Source organism: Eucyclogobius newberryi, unplaced genomic scaffold, assembly GCF_026437365.1.
Source record: "Eucyclogobius newberryi isolate DKJ021-1_F unplaced genomic scaffold, fEucNew1.0.hap1 SCAF_4, whole genome shotgun sequence".
NCBI lineage: Eukaryota > Metazoa > Chordata > Actinopteri > Gobiiformes > Gobiidae > Eucyclogobius > Eucyclogobius newberryi.
The window spans coordinates 34,215,886-34,235,419 of record NW_027316056.1 but is presented as its reverse complement, the minus strand read 5'-3'; the positions used below and the strand labels follow the sequence as shown (position 1 = coordinate 34,235,419).

At 43.3% G+C, this 19,534-nt stretch overlaps 2 protein-coding genes across 2 annotated transcripts in view; both read right to left on the bottom strand.

The window, feature by feature from the left end:
* LOC140377918 (lysophosphatidic acid receptor 2-like) overlaps nt 1-19,534 on the bottom strand; it is a 283,463-nt gene that overhangs the window by 207,588 nt on the left and 56,341 nt on the right. The window lies entirely within an intron of this gene.
* Nucleotides 1,127-19,534, bottom strand: part of LOC140377265 (uncharacterized) — a 25,618-nt gene continuing 7,210 nt past the window's right edge. The window contains exons 6-17 of the mRNA XM_072462610.1: nt 18,879-18,974; nt 18,172-18,234; nt 15,699-15,796; nt 14,799-14,846; nt 14,683-14,721; nt 10,705-11,028; nt 8,981-9,085; nt 8,807-8,903; nt 7,653-7,768; nt 2,002-2,175; nt 1,427-1,516; nt 1,127-1,332 (exon numbers count right to left, since the gene is read on the bottom strand). Coding sequence (XP_072318711.1) covers nt 1,216-1,332; nt 1,427-1,516; nt 2,002-2,175; nt 7,653-7,768; nt 8,807-8,903; nt 8,981-9,085; nt 10,705-11,028; nt 14,683-14,721; nt 14,799-14,846; nt 15,699-15,796; nt 18,172-18,234; nt 18,879-18,974 — 1,367 coding nt within the window. The 3' untranslated portion in view covers nt 1,127-1,215. The remainder of the gene's footprint in view (nt 1,333-1,426; nt 1,517-2,001; nt 2,176-7,652; nt 7,769-8,806; nt 8,904-8,980; nt 9,086-10,704; nt 11,029-14,682; nt 14,722-14,798; nt 14,847-15,698; nt 15,797-18,171; nt 18,235-18,878; nt 18,975-19,534) is intronic.

Sequence of the window (19,534 nt, the reverse complement as noted above, 5' to 3'; positions counted from 1 at the left end):
TTGCTAGCAAAGGCGAGCGGGGGGAACATGCGGGGGACACAGGCGCCGCCATGTTTGTTGTGATGACGCTGCTGGGCGTGTTTCAATCCCAGAATGCATTGTGTAAGTTATAGAGCGATAGAGCGTTGTAAAAGACAATTTAACGACAGTTATGCTGATGTGGTTTAAGTGACGTTCCCATGGGGTGGTGTGTGACAAGAAGAAGTCGCGGACACTGTTCTGTACTTTTCGAAGATGTTTAATACAGATAACAGCATCAGATAACAGGACAGCAGAAAACAGCGCCCTGGGTCCGCTGGTGATCAGGAAGACGAACCCTGTCTCTGGGCGTACCTCCCCTTATATACTGAAACCGCACAAAGACCGATAAACAATATCTGACAGGTATGATATCACACATGTAAAGGCCGGTTAGCCAATAAGAGATCAGATGTAAAGAATATCCATATTTGGGTAGGATGAGGACCGAAAAGCCCTCCTCTCTAAACTGGAGAACTTACAGAAATGAGATCATGAGAAAACACAGCTGTATACAAGGCATCTCAAGGCCTCGCAGCCAATGGAGACATCTCCCATTCGGTAGTTAATCAGATGTGGGCCCCTTACATTCCGTGGAATAGACATTTTGGTAGAAACACACATATTCCTAAAAGCCAGTCTCAGAATGAGGCCTAACTTTGCATGGACCTAGTTTTAATACACTTCAATGCGCGTTCTGTTTTATTACAGACGCATGTGGAGGACCGAATATGAAGATGCACATGCGCTGCGCAATGCGTTATCAGTCCTTTGGGATGAAAAATAGGATTACCAGTGTGATAAAAATATTCGACACGGCGGTTTAGGAAAGACCGGTCGGTGAGTCGGCGAAATAATTGAAAAATAAAAGATTTTGACGTTTTTTCAACAAAATGCTGATATTTTTTTTTCAGTCAGCCAGTTTCATAGCGGGTCGGTCGGGTTACGGCAAACAGACATATTATTTTGGTCAGCCTAATATGTTTTTCAATGCTTTATAGAATATACAAAAAATTAACTGATTAATCAATTAATCAAAGAAAATAATTGATAGATTAGCTGTCGTTAGTTGCAGCCCTAGTGACAAACATAGAACACAGGTGTGAGAAAATATCAATATATTTTATTCAACTTTGTAATAAATTAGAAATACAAATTGCTGATTTCTTTAGACAGTTAAAAACACACTGACGCTTGTCACTTAGAGGCCAGTTGTCCGTGCACACGGAAGCGGTACACACATGTGTACTGCACATGGCCCCAGTTAGACAGGACCCTGAGCTCCACCATGTGGTACACCTCATCAGTGAGACCCTGAAGACAGAAGGACCAGGGGACACAGAGGACTTAGTGTGCACACAGGACACTCAGTACTCACACAGCAGTATTCAGTTTATGCTCTACTCACAGAGAGAGTAAAGGTCTGCGTGGGCTCCCCATCCTCGTCATACCTGAAGCTCCCCAGTAATGTCCCCAGCTCAGTTTCATTTGTCATGCCCTAAAAGCACAGGCACATTAGGACACGTGGAGTATTTATTGTGTACAAAGTATGAGAGTTTGAATTTGAAGTGAGCGTATGGAGTGTGTACGGACTCAAGACTATAGATACCTCTCACATTAAGATTTTGATGATGTGAACACAATCTGACCATAAAGAGCTGGTTTAGTTGGAACTGAAACCGGTGAGCTGATTTGTGTTGTTAAACACAAAAGTGTTTGAGTCCAAAGCTAAAATGAGCCGCTGCTCAGGCTTTGTGTTGTGAGGGAACAGCTGTGCGGAGCTGCTTGCTGATCCGGTCTCTTGGTCACCATCTAAGGCTTACAATTGGTTTACGGCCAAAAAAAGTGAGAAAGAAAAAGTAAAAGTGCTTTTTGGAAAATGTGCAAAAATCTACAATGGAGAGAATGGAGACCTGTGGTTCTGTGAGAGACGCTTTCGAGTGAGTCCATGTAAGTCTGTGCTGAGTTTAGTGCAGTGCTCACATAGACTTGGAAGTCCTTGGGGGCGGAGTCGATGCGGCCTGTGGGGGAGCTGTGGCGGGGCAGGTGATCCAGGCTCACGTGGCTGATTCTGATTGGATGTGAAAGTGCAATCACAAGAGTGCCTTGAACACCATGGAACGCCCAGCACTTCCCCGGGAGCAGCACAGCCGGACCCTGCAGGACAGAGTCAGGACCTTAGCTACAGAATATGACTCAATGAACAGGTTCTGTCACAGAATGGAAGTTTTCTGTTTCTTTAAAAAAAAAAGAAAAAAAAGCAAGCTCAAGGCTAAGGTCAATACTTCCTGTCTATAATTCATTTCTATGTGTTTTTTTTGCCATGTCAGTCTACACCACATTCCAAATTATTATACAAAATGTATTTAAGAGTCATAAAGGTAATTTTTGTTTGTTTTCCAGTGAAACTCATGTATGGTATCTTGTCTCAGACACCTGTGCCAATTAGTTTACCAGGTAAATCTAATTAAAGGAAGGCCGTGGCTGGAGAGCCGCGAGGCGCAGTTTCAGGGACCGTGGCATTTCCCTTATAGCCCGTTATAGCCTCATGCCTAACCTTAACCTTAACCTTAACCCTAACCCGTTATAGCCTCATGCCTAACCTTAACCCTAACCCTAACCCTAACCCTAACCTTAACCTTAACCTTAACCCTAACCCTAACCCTCATGCCTAACCCTAACCCTAACCCTCATGCCTAACCCTAACCCTAACCCTCATGCCTAACCCTAACCCTAACCTTAACCCTAACCCTAACCCTAACCCTCATGCCTAACCCTAACCCTAACCCTCATGCCTAACCCTAACCCTAACCCTCATGCCTAACCCTAACCCTAACCCTAACCCTCATGCCTAACCCTAACCTTAACCCTAACCCTAACCTTAACCCTAACCTTAACCCTAACCCTAACCTTAACCCGGCGCCGTCTAACACAGAGCTAAAACGCGGTCAAATAGTGGCGCAGTTTCAGGAGCCGCGGCGCGCGGCCGGCACAAAAATAACATGGCTTTTTCGGCCGCGCGCCGCGGCTCTGCTGACACTCACTTAAAGGAAAAGTACTTAAGGAAGTTCTACATTATTAAGCAGACCACCATTTTCAAGCAATATGGGAAAGAAAAATGATTTCTTGTGCCAAAACGCGTGAAATAGTTGAATGCCTTGGACAAGGTATACTTATACCTTATTTCATGAAAACTTAAGCGTGATCATTACTAATCGTACTATTAGCTGACTCAGAACACACACAGATTCGTGCAGATAAAGACACAATGAGGAAGATTTCTGCCAGACAAATACATCAGATTAAGAGAGCAGCTGCTAAAATGTCATTACAAAGCAGCAAACAGGTATTTGAAGCTGCTGGTGCCTCTGTCCCGTGAACATCAAGGTTCAGGATCCACCAGAGACTTGCAGTTATGCATAAACCTTCCATTTGGCCCTTAACCAATGCTCACAAGCAGAAACGGCTCCAGTCGGCCCAGAAATACATGAAGACTAATGTTCAAACAGTCTTGTTCACTGATGATCCAGAGGGATGGAGCGGTGAATGGTTGGTGGTCAATCACCATGTCCCAACAAGGCAGGAACATCACCAAGGAGGAGGCGGAGTCATATGTTTTGCTTCATGCATGACAATGCAACATCTCATGCTGCAAGGAATACCTCTGTATCATTGGCTGCTATGGGCATAAAAGAAGGGTCCCCATCCTCCCCCGACCTCAACTCTATTGTGAACATTTGGAGCATCCTCAAGAGAAAGATCTCTGAGCAGGAGGAAGTTCACATCCAAACAGCAGCTCTGGGAGGCTATTCTGACGTCCTACAAAGACATTCAAGCAGAAACTCATAATCATTTGGAACGGTGCATTTTAAGTTAATTTTAAATCATTGGGGGGGGGGGCATTCAATAACATTCTATTTGTACTCTAAATGTTGATGTCATTCATACTGACTATTTGGCGAAATCTGAGAAAAATATCATTTGCATAATAATTTGAAATGCAGTGTAAAATGAATAAATAAGATCAGGCAGTGACAGAGAGTTGTGGATGTGTGATGTTAAAGACACTTGTGTGTTCAAAACGGGGTCATATTTATGTCTCAATGCTAACGCTAAGGCTGCCCCAAATAAATTGTCTGTTTGCTGTAACCCGAGCCAACATTTTTCAAGTGGCTCGGTCGGTAGGCAAATTCTTATTTTTTTTACTTTGAAGGCAAAAAAAATATCCAAATTTTGCCATTTTTGGAGTCGGAGTGACCACCAGGGGTCAGGCTTCAACAGTCCAGGGGTCAGGCTTCAACAGTCAACGGAAAACGTCTCGATCAACCCGATCAGGAGACTAAATCTCACGATTTTAAGACATTTCAATCAACCTTTTGTACGTCGCTATCCTTTATTTTGGTAGCAAAGGGGAGCGGGGGGAACATGCGGGGGACACAGGCGCCGCCATGTTTGTTGTGATGACGCTACTGGGCGTGTGTCAATCCCAGAATGCATTGCGTAAAACACCCCGACAGAGCCTGGCATGTCCTATGGACACTAGAGTGGCGCCGAAGGAGGCGCACCAACTTGTTAAAGGCAAATTGTCGTCACTAACTCGTGGTCTATTTCGTTACAGACGCATGTAGGGGACTGACTATGAAGACGCACATGCGGTGCGCAGTGCGTTATCTTTGCTATGAGGATGAAAGATAGGATAACAAGCGTGATAAAAAGTATTCGTCACGGTGGTTAAGGGAAGTCCGGTCGTTGAGTCGGTGAAATAATTGAAAAATAAAAGAATGACGTTTTTTCAACAAAATGCTGATAAAAAAAAATCTGTCGGCTAGTTTCACACCGGGTCGGTCGGGTTACGGCAAACTGACATATTATTTTGCTCAGCCTAAAGCATAATCATTTAATAATCATAAGGCGCTACGTCATAAGGCATTAAGTCATAAGGCGCTGGTACAGCTGGCAGCCCGGTGTAAACGCTCTCTCTTCTTTCTCACACTTATTGTGCTTTATCTCCTATATTTTGTAAATATAGTTAGTATATCTTTTCTATTTTACTGTACGATAGGGACACGCGCTGGAATAGTTTTTTAATTCAACTGTTTTTGACTTTTTTCGGCTGGATTTGAGCGTTTTTCGTTGCGTTCGTTGTGTTGTTGTGACGTGAGCTAGCTCCGAGCGAGCCCACCAGCCCCCCCCCCCCCCCCCCCCCCTCCGCGCCCTCCGGCCGCGCTAAAGTACGGCGTGTCGTCGGTACACGTTTATGTACACGTTTATATGAAAGAGGAACTTCACGAACGATCGGGACACGCACTGGAATCGCTTTAAATTAACTTGTTTTGACTTTATTCGGCTGGATTGAGTGTTTGTGTCGTTGCGATGTGTCTTGGCTCTGAGTCCCCCGGCTCCGGCCCCGCCCCCCGGCTCCGGCCCCGCCCCCCGGCCGGCGCCGTACCGCGTTTACACAAAGGAGGAACTGATGAAACTGCGGAGAACAGTCGTCTTACCCGGAGATCGTCACGTTATTCCGGCGCAATACTGACCTAACCTAATACTGATGTGCAATTCTGTCGTATGTGCAATTACTGTGAAATTCATGTGCAATCTATGTGCTGTCGTGACACATATTCATGTGGAATTACTGTTGTGATCACATGCAATGGTATTTATTTATATATGTATTTATTTGTCTATGGGAGTTTTTATTTATTTATAGGAGATCTTCTACTGAAAGTGTTTTTCAGACTTCCTATAAGTGATCTGTTCTTCTGTATCTACCTCTGTATCTACCTGCGTTGCACCAATGAAATTTCCCCATGTGGGACAATAAAGGAATATCTTATCTTATCTTATCTTAATCATGTGCTCAGAGCCGGATGACGGCACAACATATGGAATTGTGGAACAGTGAGTGACAAAACAGTTTGAGTGTCAGTGGTGATAATGACATTTTCTCCTTTCAAATCTTAAAACACTAAGGGCCATATTTTTCCCCAGACTTAGCATTAATTGGAGCCATTTCCAGGGGGCCGTTCCAGGGGGCTACCCTTAGCTACCGTGCCGACCTTAATGCTGGCGTGAAGAGGCTGGACTTGGCCCAATGTGGCATTCAAAAGCAGCTCCTGTGTGGAATGAGGCAGACATGCCTTATGTACAGGCCATGAAAGGAAAGATAAGATAATTCTTTATTGTCCCACATGGGGAAATTTCATTGATGCAACGCAGGAAGATACAGAGGTAGATACAGAAGAGAGATGAAAGAAGTGAGCAAGAACATTGTGTGATGTTCCATTTTTCATTTGTTCCCAAAATTAAAAAAATAAATGAAGAAGAATTGTTGTTTTTAAATTAAATTAAATTAAATTAAATTAAATTAAATTAAATTAAATTAAATATTGAAATTCCGCCTCTGAGAATAGTTTATTTATTTCATTAACCTGTATTTGTTTTTTTGGCACAACGTAAAGAGCTCGCCTTTCCCCCGGGCGCCCGGACTAAACCAAGACTAAACCTGGAATGCGCCGCAGTCTGCTCCACATCTGTTATAAACTCGACTTGTGATCATAAACGAGGGCAGGCAGCAGAGCCATGTGAGCGGGTGGTCCTGAAGGGCACACCCCAAGACCGCTGTGATGATGACACATTCATTAAGGCCAATTCAAACTTCATAAGAAGCGAGAACTTTGTTCGTGCACCTCGGGCTGTAAGAACAAAAATACGTCATTTTCTCAAAACTGTTAATGCTGAATTCTTTTTTGAGCGACGAGACGAGCCACAGCGGTGCCCATGAGAAAGAGCTGCAACAATCTAATATAAAAGACTACAAATCTACTTGAGTTTCTTTTTTGACTCGACTGATACAGACTTTGGGATCACACAGTGTTGAACCGTGGCCTGGACTGAGAAGCTGGATTAGAAGGTTAGCAAAGTTACTCAGGGAACAATGAAACCGGATCACTTTCTATCACGGCAACATCTATGACAACAGACTCTGAACCTGCTCCGGACCAGCTAAAGTTATAAGATAAGACAATCCAGCAGCCAAAAGAGAAGAAAGAGAGAGAGCAGCACGGATTCTTTTTTACCAGTGTGCTCAGATTTATAAAGAGGAGAAATGATTATGCAGGTGATTCCTAAATGGAATATTCCCATTATATTTAATCATGAAATAACACTACATTAAACGCTATTTAAATGTACAAAATCAAAGATAACTTCACGCGCTGCTCGGCTCCGACTCAGAGCTGTATCATTCATTCAGACATATGTCATTCATGACTTTTTGTTCAATTTGTTTTATTGATTCATAGTGTTCAAATAAACATTCTCTGCACGGACATGCTTAGTAGTTTCCTTTGGCCTATATTTCATCTTTTATTTCCTCGTACACAATTGAGATTATGACATTTCCTCATTTGAAATCCGCTGCACTTTCCTTCTCCATTGTTCTGATTGGTCGGCTGGTGCTAACCCCGCCCCCTGAGCTGTGAACGTGCAGGGGGCTTCATTCAAAAAATCATGGGTCACTTTCAGTTTCTTTCCGTTTTACAGGAAAACAATAGCTCCATTGACACATTTGTCCTGCTTCTAGTTCTGCCACATAATGATGTCATATGTGTGTGAGATGTGAGTGTCTGCACCTGGATGACGGTGCGGGGGCTCTCAGAGGGGTACCACAGGGGCACGCCCAACAGGGACACACAGGCCGAGCGCGTCCGATACGTCTCTGAGCAACGAGTGCTGACCACGCTGGCCCCTACACACAAACACACAAACACACAAACAAACACAAACACACAAACACACACACACAAACACAAACACACAAACAAACACACACAAACACACACACACACACACACACACAAACACAAACACACAAACACACAAACACACAAACACACAAACAAACACACACAAACACACACACACACACAAACACAAACACACAAACACAAACACAAACACACAAACAAACACAAACACACAAACACACACACACAAACACAAACACACAAACACACAAACACACAAACAAACACACACAAACACACACACACACACACAAACAAACACAAACAAACACAAACACACAAACACAAACACACAAACACACACACACAAACACAAACATACAAACACAAACACACAAACACACACAAACAAACACAAACACACAAACACACAAACACACAAACAAACACACACAAACACACACACACACACAAACACACAAACACACAAACAAACACAAACACACAAACACAAACACACAAACACACACACACAAACACAAACATACAAACACAAACACACAAACACACACAAACAAACACAAACACACAAACACACAAACAAACACACACAAACACACACACACACACAAACAAACACAAACACACAAACACAAACACACAAACACACACACACAAACACAAACACACAAACACACAAACAAACACAAACACACAAACACACAAACACAAACACACAAACACAAACACAAACACACAAACACACAAACACAAACACACAAACACAAACACAGGTTGGGTTTCCATCTATGGAAGATCATTTAAAAAGAGGGCAAATTTCTCACATAGAATTTTAATAATACAACTTGGAGTGGACCCTGGTCCAGAGCAATTTTATTACTCTAAACCAGATCTGACCTGGTCCAGAGCAGGTTTATAACTCTAAACTAGATCTGACCTGGTCCAGAGCAGGTTTATAACTCCTGACCATGTCACACACTTATATTGTGCTTGTATACAAAGACTGAAAACACTTTTACCCTGAGATTCCAAGGCAAAGTCGGCCATGGTGTCTGCCAGAGGACGTCCACAGGGGCCACAGGTGCCACGTGTCCCTGCGTGAGCAGCAGCCCTGTCCTGGCACATCACATTACAGCGGGTGGGTCACCTTTCCACAGAGACACCATACAATTGTCTGCTCTGAGCACACTTACCTGCAGGCGTCGGCTCAGCCACACGTCCAGAGCCTGCTCCAGCTCTGAGGAGAGCAAGGGGGAGGGGCCTGGAAGGGGGTCCTCTCTCTGCTCCATCTGAGACACCTAATACAGTGGCCCACCATTTAAATGCTAGTCTATGAACATGCACTGCGCCCCACTCAGGGTCTGGTAAAGACTAGTGATGGGGAAAAGAATGACCCAATGAGGCCTCACAGCCTTTCACAGCTCATAGCTCCACCAAATACCACCATCTACTGGGCACTATGGTTATTTTAAAGGACACATATTCTGCTAAATTGACTTTCTGACCTTTTAACCATGGTCTTAATTGTTCCCTCCCTCATTAAAAACATACCTGGAATTGTAATTGGCTTCATTCACACTTGTTTTATTAATGTTAACTCTTCTGAGCCTGAGCATTTCCCAGTTTAGTGACATCGCCAAGGTCAAGGTCATGAACATTTCTGCCTCAATTCATGTTAATTACAACTAAGTCCATACATCAGCATGTCAGGGGCAAGCTAGGGTTCTTTAGGGCTAGGGTTTTAAAAATACTGCAGTCTAAATTTTAAAAAGCGGTCATAACTTTACTTTTTTCCTCTGTTAAAGGAAATTAGGTTTCAATTGAGCTAAAAGACAACAACAACAACCAACTTAAAAAACAATATTGAGTTCATCATCAATATGCTTCCCATCTTGGTCCCTGACCCACAGTTTGAGAACCATTGCTGTAAACCAGTTTTCACTTCACACATTATCACATTTGTAAGATTTGCAAAAACGAGCGTCATTACACAATATCACATTCATTGTAATAAAGGACAAATATGCATTATTTGTGTTGTTATTATCCTTTAAACATGCTCGTGAATACTTTAGTTTGGCGTCTCATGTTTGGCTAGTTTGGCTGGCGTGAATAAAGCTTAATGCTTCTCCAGGTCAGGGCTGGACTGGGAGAAAAAAATGGGTCCAGGACTTTTTGGTCTGGACAACGACGTGACAATGACTGAGGCTATCTGGCAATAATAAGCGTACTAACTTCATATTTGTGTATATTAAATCAAATGCAGGGATTTGGTCCAAAACAGGAGTGCTTTTCTGTTTTAGTGCATTTTAGTGTTTTAATAATCCTTGGAATGGCCTGTTCAGGTTAAGATACAATTTCCCCGTAGGGAAATTTGTCCTCTGCATTTGACCCATCCTTCAATGCCACTGGGGCATCTCCTCATGCGCAGTGGTCCCTGCATGCAGCGCCCAGGGACCCATCTCCACTCTGCTACCGTGCCGCCGCGTCACACCCAACTGCTTTAAGGCTGTATTTTTATCACAGTATAAGTCAATGCTATTACAGCTTTAAAACAAAAGAATTGGTGTACAACTAAAAATGTTATTATTTAAATGTAATTACTACATACATTAAAATAAGTTCCCATCAGGTCCCCCTGTTCGTGCCCCCAGAGTGTGCTTGTTAGAATCGCCCCTGGACGTGGTCTAAAGTGACCCCTAAACACTCCAGGCGTTCTAAACATCTACAAAGTCAATTTAGCATGATACGTGTCCTTTAAAGTCTGCGTCTGTGCAGCGCCTCAGATCCACAGCTCCTCGTCACTAATACAGACGCTCACCACACATTATGAAGAAACAATGACATAAGAAACCTATTTGGTCTTCTTTGCATCCCAGTCCCATATGTGGAGAAATCCTGAGTGTAGCATCAGTACCTGCTCCTCCAGCGCCGTGAGTCTGAGGAAGAGGCTGGCTGCAGCGCTCTCACTGTGGGCCTGGAGCTGCTGCAGGCTGGAGACCAGCTCAGACACTCTCTGCTCCTGCTGCTCCTGCTGCTCCTGCTGCTCCTGCTGCTCCTGCTGCTCCTGCTGCTTCTGCTGCTCCTGCTGCTCCTGCTGCTCCTGCTGCTCCTTCTTCTCCTGCTGCTCCTTCTTCTCCTGCTGCTTCTGCTGCTCCTTCTTCTCCTGCTCCTCCTGCTTCTCCTGCTCTCGGTTCTTCTGTCCGATCACCTGCAGCTCCATCTGCACCTGCTGTTTCAGCTGAAGACACAGTCCTGGTCATATAATCGAAGTTATGAACTGACATCATTTGATTCAAAAATGCTTCTCAACATTCCAACAGAAAGTGACAGAATTTTGAACCACACAACTGATCAAATTAAGTTTTTATTCTTGTTCTTATTTTTGCATTTTTTGTGCCTGATTTTTTTTCCGGGGAGCTTTTGTTTTCCTCAAATATAGTTTTCCAGCAAAATGAACATGAAAGCAGTTAGTTAAAGGACTAACACTCCGAGAGGCTGATATATTTGGAGAGCAATGAGTCACAAACCAAAGAAAGACAATCACAGTCTGTGAATGACACTAAAAGACGTTTAGACTCTGCGATTACATTTTTTGTTGTTTTATTTGATCATACTTGATCATTTCTCGGGGCTGTGGGGGGGATACATCTCCTAAGGGGGTGCACCAGAAAAAGTTTGAGAAGTTCTGATTTAAGGAGGGAAAGTTAATCTGTTCAGTTGTGATCCCAAAAAGTTTTTTCAGCATTTCAACTCTTCTGTTTTCTCAATTTAAAATATTTGTAGAGTTGTAGTCTTTTATCTTTTCTATTAGACTGTAGCAGCTCATTGATATTTGAGTTTTCAGTGCTTTACAAGAGAACATTTCATTATCACCACTGACATTCAACTGTTTTGCCATTTACTGTTCAAATTAATTACATTTGTTATATAATCTGTAAGATAAAATAAGATGATCCTTTATTGTCCACACATGGGGAAATTTCATTGTTGCAACGCAGTTAGATACAGAGGAAAAGAACAGATAACTTACAGGAAGTCTCTTATAAACAAAAACTCTTGTAAACAAAAACTCATATAGACAAAACCTCTCTTTCCCAACAAGGGATGGAGGGGGAAAATAAATAAAGATAAAAAATAAATAAATACAATAAGTACAACCTCTATTCATGAATCCGAAGTGACGTGACACACTCGTTACTACTGCCATCTTGAGGACGAAAGCTGCACTTGCACTGTGGGCTGTGCCAACCAAAAGAAAACATAAAAAAACAACTGTCCGGGTGTTATATTTTAGGATCAGACACATAGTCCTGCTCTTGAACGTTTTGAGGGTTTGTGCGCTTCTGAGGGCGAGGACGAGTAGATGGAAATGTCAGCAAAAGCTTGTGTGACAAAACCCATGAATAAGGTGGTTTCAGACGCAAGATTATTAGATTCTTTGAAAAAAAATAACAAAATAAACTAAAAACATTCCAAAATCCGGACTGGAGGTAAAAGTGGAACATGATGTGATTTGAATGAGATTAGCCTCAGAATATCCCAAAATATGAAAAAACAAAAGTCAAAGTAAAAGCTCTCAAAGCCTGGTTTTAACAGTTTTAACATTTACTGCATCTACTGGAGTTTTAAAAGAAGATTATGAAAAATTCTGATGTTTAGGTTTTACTGGACAAACACTAATGAAATACTTTTATCTTGATATTATTATTGAAACTCAAATACAAAAGTGTGGCCTTACCAACTTGTTCTCTTGGAAGCAGAGACCTGGCCCTGGTTAGTATTTGGGTGGGAGACCCCTGAGTCGGAGTTTATACGCCCGTTGTGTCCTTGTGCAAGACACTTAACCAACCTTGCCTCCAGTGTCCGTTGCATGCTGGTGTTTGAGTAGCCGCTTTTCCACTAGCGCTGGACCCCAGACCGGTTCACTTTGGAGCCGCTCAGGACGCTTCTGTTAATGGCAGATTGCGTTTCCGTAGCAAGGGCCCGGCTCGCTAATTCTAAATTGTCCCTGAATTATACTTTTTCTTCATATGGCCGATCTCAGCGTTTCACAAAAATAAGTTTCATAATTCTAAGTTTGTGGCGCTGTGGGATGTGGCAAAACAAGAACAAGACACAACTTCCAGTCTCTTGTAAGCTTTTTCTGCATTTATTTCACGTCTCTGCACCTCTACACCATGTTTTTACATCGCTCCATGAAATGCTTTGGTTTGGATTGTGTTGGATCCATTATACACAGTAAAGTGACCCCGAAGAGCCCCTCAGTCCCTGTTCTCACCTGTAGAGGTGCTGAAGAGCTGCAGACACCTGTGCCACACTGTTTTCAAGGCACATTTAACAATCCAGAACCACTGTTGTCCACTCCACATTTTCATCTAGAAGTCTAACTACAATGACGATCTTAAACACATAGAACAAGTTTGTGTGAGACGTGTTCATCACAACATCCGCTGATCGATACAACCACACAAAGCACACGAGACAGAACTAGCACAGTTAACAGCCAAACACAACAGTTGGTTGTTTTGTGTTCCTCATTAGGCTGAGCTTAGTTTACCACTGCACAGAGAGTATTATAATGCACATCACACTGTCATTACACTCAGGTCACACTCGCCGCTGTTGCCTTCTCCAGATGAGAGGTTCAGTCCCTCGTACAAGTCAGTATCCTGAGTCAGTGCTCCATCAGCTCAGAGTGACATACATCCTTTTTAGATGCACTTTACAATTTACACAGCTAACACAAACTGTTCCTCTTTGAAAATAAATGTCATTATTAGCCCGAATGAAAGCTTCAAACAAATCCATCCTTTCTTCCTCAGAAGTGAACATTATGTTATAAGAGCTGTTATGAGCTGTCATCAAACTCTCAATACAAACACTGTTGTGCCCTCTAAAGGCCGCAGGAAGTCGTAGGTGGGACTAGCTTCTGCACTAGAGCTGATTTCAGCCTGTCAATCAACGGCAAAGGGAGACTCTGATTGGTCAGTGCTAACAACACAGGGCTTTCTGCTTTCTGTCTGAAGCCAAAGCAAATGAGCAGCGTGTGACCTCCAGAACAACACCAAACCTGATTGGACACTGTCATTTACTCTGAACATTACTTCTTGTTATTTCCAACATGTTTTATTATTCTTGCTTTAAAAATAAAGATTTTATCCACATGATTAATGCAGAGTAACAATAATTATAATATTAAATAAATAAATAAATGCTGAAATGTGAATCTGTGTTCACTCTTGTTCTGGGGGCCCAAAGTGAGCCAGCACCCCCAGGAAGCTAATACTTACCATTTTCTGGACTTCCAAGTACCCACGCTCCTCATATCTAATTTTTCACTTCACACAACCCCCTTTGAACCCCTCAAATGGGACGGTATGGTTCACTTATGACAGTGAAGGCAATTTCGTACCACCTCGATACACTCCAAAGCAAAACAATCAAAACGTGCCAATAATCCGGACTGTATATCATGTATGTTCATTAAAATGACCGACATATAAACTAATACTTAAAACTACTTTTTGACAAGAACATTTTATGTTTTTAATAGAAAAGCGAACCAATTGGGAACCCTGGAAACTCAAAATTGCTGCTTATTTTTTGTTTTAAAGACATTAAACAATTAGCATTTATATCTGATGTGAATTAATCACTGAACATTTATCATAGTTTATTTTGCTTTGCCTCAAGTTGCCTCAGTTCTGGACTTCTGAACATTCTGATGACAGATGATGACAAAGTAGGACTCTTTCCATTTGTTATTACTATTATTGTTATGTTTTATCTTTTTAAAAATTGTATGTAGGACCTTTATTTGACATTATGACATTGAATTCAAGAGCGTCATGATGGCAGTGTATTAACAAGGCCAGGGCCAGAGGACTCTTACCTCGGCCAGGAGAAGGTCATGTTTCAGCCTCATTTCCCTCTGCAAGAAAATATAGTAGAAATGTATACATTTACCAAAATGTAATAAGAGCTTATGGATGACCCTCGAGAGCCTACCTGAAAAAGCTGCACCTTTGCCTCCACAGCAGACACAGAGGCTGCATCCTGGACCAACAACAGAACATCATAATGTCATTAAAGAAAAGAAAGTGTAATGTACTAAACAACACACAAGGTAATAGCAATTTCCACCACAAACGTAATAATCAAAGCTTCCACAAACGTAATAGGTTTACAAAAGAGCCACTGAAGAGATAAATATGCTCTTTAGCCACCAAAGTAGGACTAACCACCATTATTCTCACAGCAAGTCACAGGTCATTTAAAATGCTGTAGTCAGAGCCGGACCGTCCTACACGTGGCCTACACAAGTTGCATAGCGTCCCACATCTGCGACAGGGACGTTTTAACAGTCTTTCTGAAGATTGACAACAGGGTGTTTTTAAGGAGTTGCTCTTCAGATAAAATGTCACTTTCTGATTGGTTAATATGTACAATACAACCCAATGCCTAGCCTTGCTCCCCCGCTTTTCTTTTCTTTGCTTTTACAAATCTTTTCTATTCAAATGCGTTCATTTTCAGACTTGTGAACGACTTTAGATTTTTCAGATGGCAAAGTGAAGCTGCCCAAGCTCAGCCAATCAGAGCGTTGCTTTTGGCTCTTACTTCTTAGATGACAAGAAAATAAATACTTTACAATTAGTCTCAAACAGAATAAAGTTATTGCATTTTGTTTAAGTTAAATGTTGCTTTTACAAGACACTCTTTGGGGAAAAACTGAAATTGTACTCATTTACAAAAACAACTGAATACAAAATGAGCATGATTATATGGACTTTACAAACAGAGACACGCACTTCTTAAGACAACCTGAGAAAATAGTATTATTCTGAACAAAACCAAACACATGATGAGGGAACAGCATTAGCTGAGAGGGGAGAGAAGGTGTGAGTGTACCAGTGCAGGGAGCTGAGAACCAGAGTGGGACTGTGGAACCATCTGGGAGGGTCCAGTGGTGACCTTCAGACCAGAGAGGAGCGAGCTCCACCAGGCTCCTGCAACAAGACAAGACACAGATGAAGAATTACACCATGAAAACTGTCTCTCCTCTTGGTTCCTCCCTCCTGTCATGCCAATAGGTTAAAAGTAATTTTGAATAACGTATCTTCTTTGGTAGATGCTTCAGAATCAGAATCAGAAAAGGTTTATTGCCATTGTCAATGGACAGAATGAACATTGACAAAATACATGGACAGAGACAAAAACAGACAGTAGACACTGGACTCTGCCACGAACCCTTGTAACAGCGATACACAAAGACAGAAACAATTTGTATACGTGTGTATATATATTGTAAGTGCACAATGCACATACTGCTGGTATAGAAGAGTTTCTGAGGCATTAAGTTGAAATAAATCAGATCAAAATTGTCACATTTATGTACACCCTGTATCAGGAGGTCCCGCCAGGTGGGCAGGGCCTACTCAGAGGAGGATAAATATCTGAGTTTCTGGTCTTGATTCGCAGATTGAGAATGACTCTCGGATGATTGGCGAAACGTATCGGGTTTTTTTTCATAAAAACAGAGTACAACTGAATCTTTTACTACAATGGAACACTCCTGGACAAATGAGGGATTACACCCACACATTTATGTAACGCATTTCTACTTTTAAGGTGCTTTACATCAAGGAACCACTCACCCATTTCGAATCAGAATCAAAAAAGGTTTGTTGCCATTGTCATTGAACACAGTTCGCAAACATAGGAAATTGTCTTTGCGTTAAGGTGCAACATAAAACAATGAATAATGAAATAAGAATAAGAATAGCAACGTCCATAGAGTCAAATATGGCATAAATAAATTAAGAATTTACTAATAAAATAAGGTAAAAATAGAAAATAAATGTACACAGATATTACACAAAAATGTACAGATGGTCGGAAATAGAGCAGAAAGTGAACAGTGCTTTAATAGTATTGGTTAAGTATTATTCTTGACTCGGGTGAAGAGAGGGGCAGAGCTACTGATCACCACCTGGTGGTGAGTTGGATCCGCTGGCGGAGGAGGAAGCCGGACAGACTTGGCAGACCCAAGCGCATTGTGAGGGTCTGTTGGGAACGTCTAGTGGAGCCCTCTGTCAGTAGGGTATTCAACTCGCACCTCCGGGAGAGCTTCTCCCATGTCCCAGGGGAGGCTGGGGACATTGAGTCCGAGTGGACCATGTTCTCCATTGTTGATGCGGCTGCTCGGAGTTGTGGTCGCAAGGTCTCCGGTGCCTGTCGTGGTGGCAACCCCTGAACCCGGTGGTGGACACCGGAAGTAAGGGATGCCGTCAGACTGAAGAAGGAGGCCTATCAGGCCACTCTGGCTTGTGGGTCTCCTGAGGTCATCGACTGGTATCGGCAGGCCAAGCGAGCCGCAGCTTGTGCTGTCGCAGAGGCAAAAACCAGGGCCTAGGAAGAGTTTGGGGAGGCCATGGAGGAGGACTATCGGTCGGCCCCAAAGAAATTCTGGCAAACCGTCCGGCGCCTCAGGAGGGGGAAGCAGTGCCTCACCAACACCGTTTACAGTGCGGGTGGAGACCTGCTGACCTCAACTGGGGATGTCGTCGGAGGGTGGAAGGAATACTTTGAGGAGTATTCCAAAGTCTTCCGAAGAGGAAGTAGAGACTGGGGACTCGGTGGCTGGCTCATCCATCACCCAAGCTGAAGTCACTGAGGTTGTTCGCAAACTCCTCGGTGGCAGGGCTCCGGGGGTGGATGAGATCCGCCCTGAGTACCTAAAGTATCTGGATGTTGTAGGACTGTCTTGGTTGACACGTCTCTGCAACATCGCGTGGCGGTCGGGGACCGTGCCTCCGGACTGGCAGACCGGGGTGGTGGTCCCTCTGTTCAAGAAGGGGGACCGGAGGGTGTGTTCCAACTACAGAGGGATCACACTCCTCAGCCTCCCGGGTAAGATCTATTCCAAGGTACTGGAGAGGAGAATCCGACCGATAGTCGAACCTCGGATTCAGGAGGAGCAGAGTGGTTTTCGTCCCGGTCGTGGAACACTGGACCAGCTCTATACCCTCCATCGGGTGCTCGAGGGTTCATGGGAGTTTGCCCAACCAGTCCACATGTGCTTTAAGGATCTGGAGAGGGCTTTTGACCGTGTCCCCCGGGGTGTCCTTTGGGGGGTGCTCCGGGAGTACGGGGTCCGGGGCCCTTTGCTCAGGGCTGTCCGGTCCCTGTATGACCGGAGCAGGAGCTGTGTTCGCATTGCCGGCAGTAAGTCAGACCTGTTCCCAGTGCATGTTGGACTCCGCCAGGACTGCCCTTTGTCACCGGTTCTTACATGAAATGTTCTTCTAAATTTCTTCTAACTTTCATTATAATTTCCCATAATAATACATAGTAAGCACATATTATATACAGTGTATCTCACCGAATAGCAGTAGAAGTAGCAGGAGCAGGACACACAGCTTCTTCATCCGAACCCTGGAACTCTCTGAAAAACATACAATCAATGTTTTGCACCCAACAGCACTGACCTGGGACTTAAGGTCTGGGGAACTAAAAAGGAATACAAGTATTTTACTAGATTGCAAAAGAAAATCACAGGAATCCTTCAGTTTGGAAAAACAGAACTCTTATAGATATTCACAAATAAGGAGTTAACAAATCAACGACCATTATAATACATTTGTATTAAGGCTTATAAATCATAACATTCAAGGGGAATAATATCTAAACTATATGAAAAAAAGAAAATGGATGACACAAACTGAACCAACAATCAAGAACTGGACCACGACACAAATTGTGCAAATAACCAGGGACATTATAAGTGACATATTTGAAAATGGACAAATTTGACAAACTCTGGACTGAATAGGACGTTTGTTTAAGGCTTTGTGTGCCTTAATTTTCTTCTTTTTTGAATGTCCTATGTTTATATATATATAATAACTGAATCACAAATTAAAACGGACAAATGGACATTTGGACTAAGTGGGACTTGAAATTTTGACCTTTTTTTACTCACTTGTCTTGTTCTATGTTTAAATAAAATACATAAATAAACAGAACCCACACGTAACAGGCCAACAGAGGAATGTTGTGCACATGTCGTTCAAATCTGCTTCGACTCACCCGTGACACCCGCGGGTGCTGTGAAGAGGCATCTGGAGCGTGTTAGCTGAATCACTGCACTGGACTGGGCCGCTGCCACTGTTCCCATCAGCACATCTGTCAAGAGAGGAGATCAGTTTGTTTTCTTAAGCTTTTAAGTAATTGTCCATTTCACACCCAAAGATGGTTTCCTATTTGACTGAATCAATAACGTAAACCCTCCTAGATTCGCCACCTTAATGTGGTGGAGGGGTTTGATCACAGGAGCTATGTTGTCAGGGGCTTCATGCCCCTGGAAGGCTCCCCCGAGGTCCCTGGTAACGGGTCTGACCAAGAGCGGTTCAGAGGACCTTTATGACAAGAGAAATGGATTGGCGTTACCGGGGCCCCACCCTCGACAACGTCTGGTGGCCTTCCCCCATGGGCCCTGGCCGGGCACAGCCCGAAGTAGCAATGCGAGGCCGTGCTCTCGCGGACCCACAACCTCCAGGAGGAACCGGATGGGGGGAGTCAAAGGCTGGGACCTCAGCGACTGGATCTCTGGACACAGACACTGGCTCTAGGGACATGGAATGTCCCCTCACTGGGGGAAGGAGGCTGAGCTTGTGTTGGAGGTTATTGGAGGTGGTTGGAGCTTGAGAGGTAGCAACTAGATATAGTTGGCCTCAACCTCCACA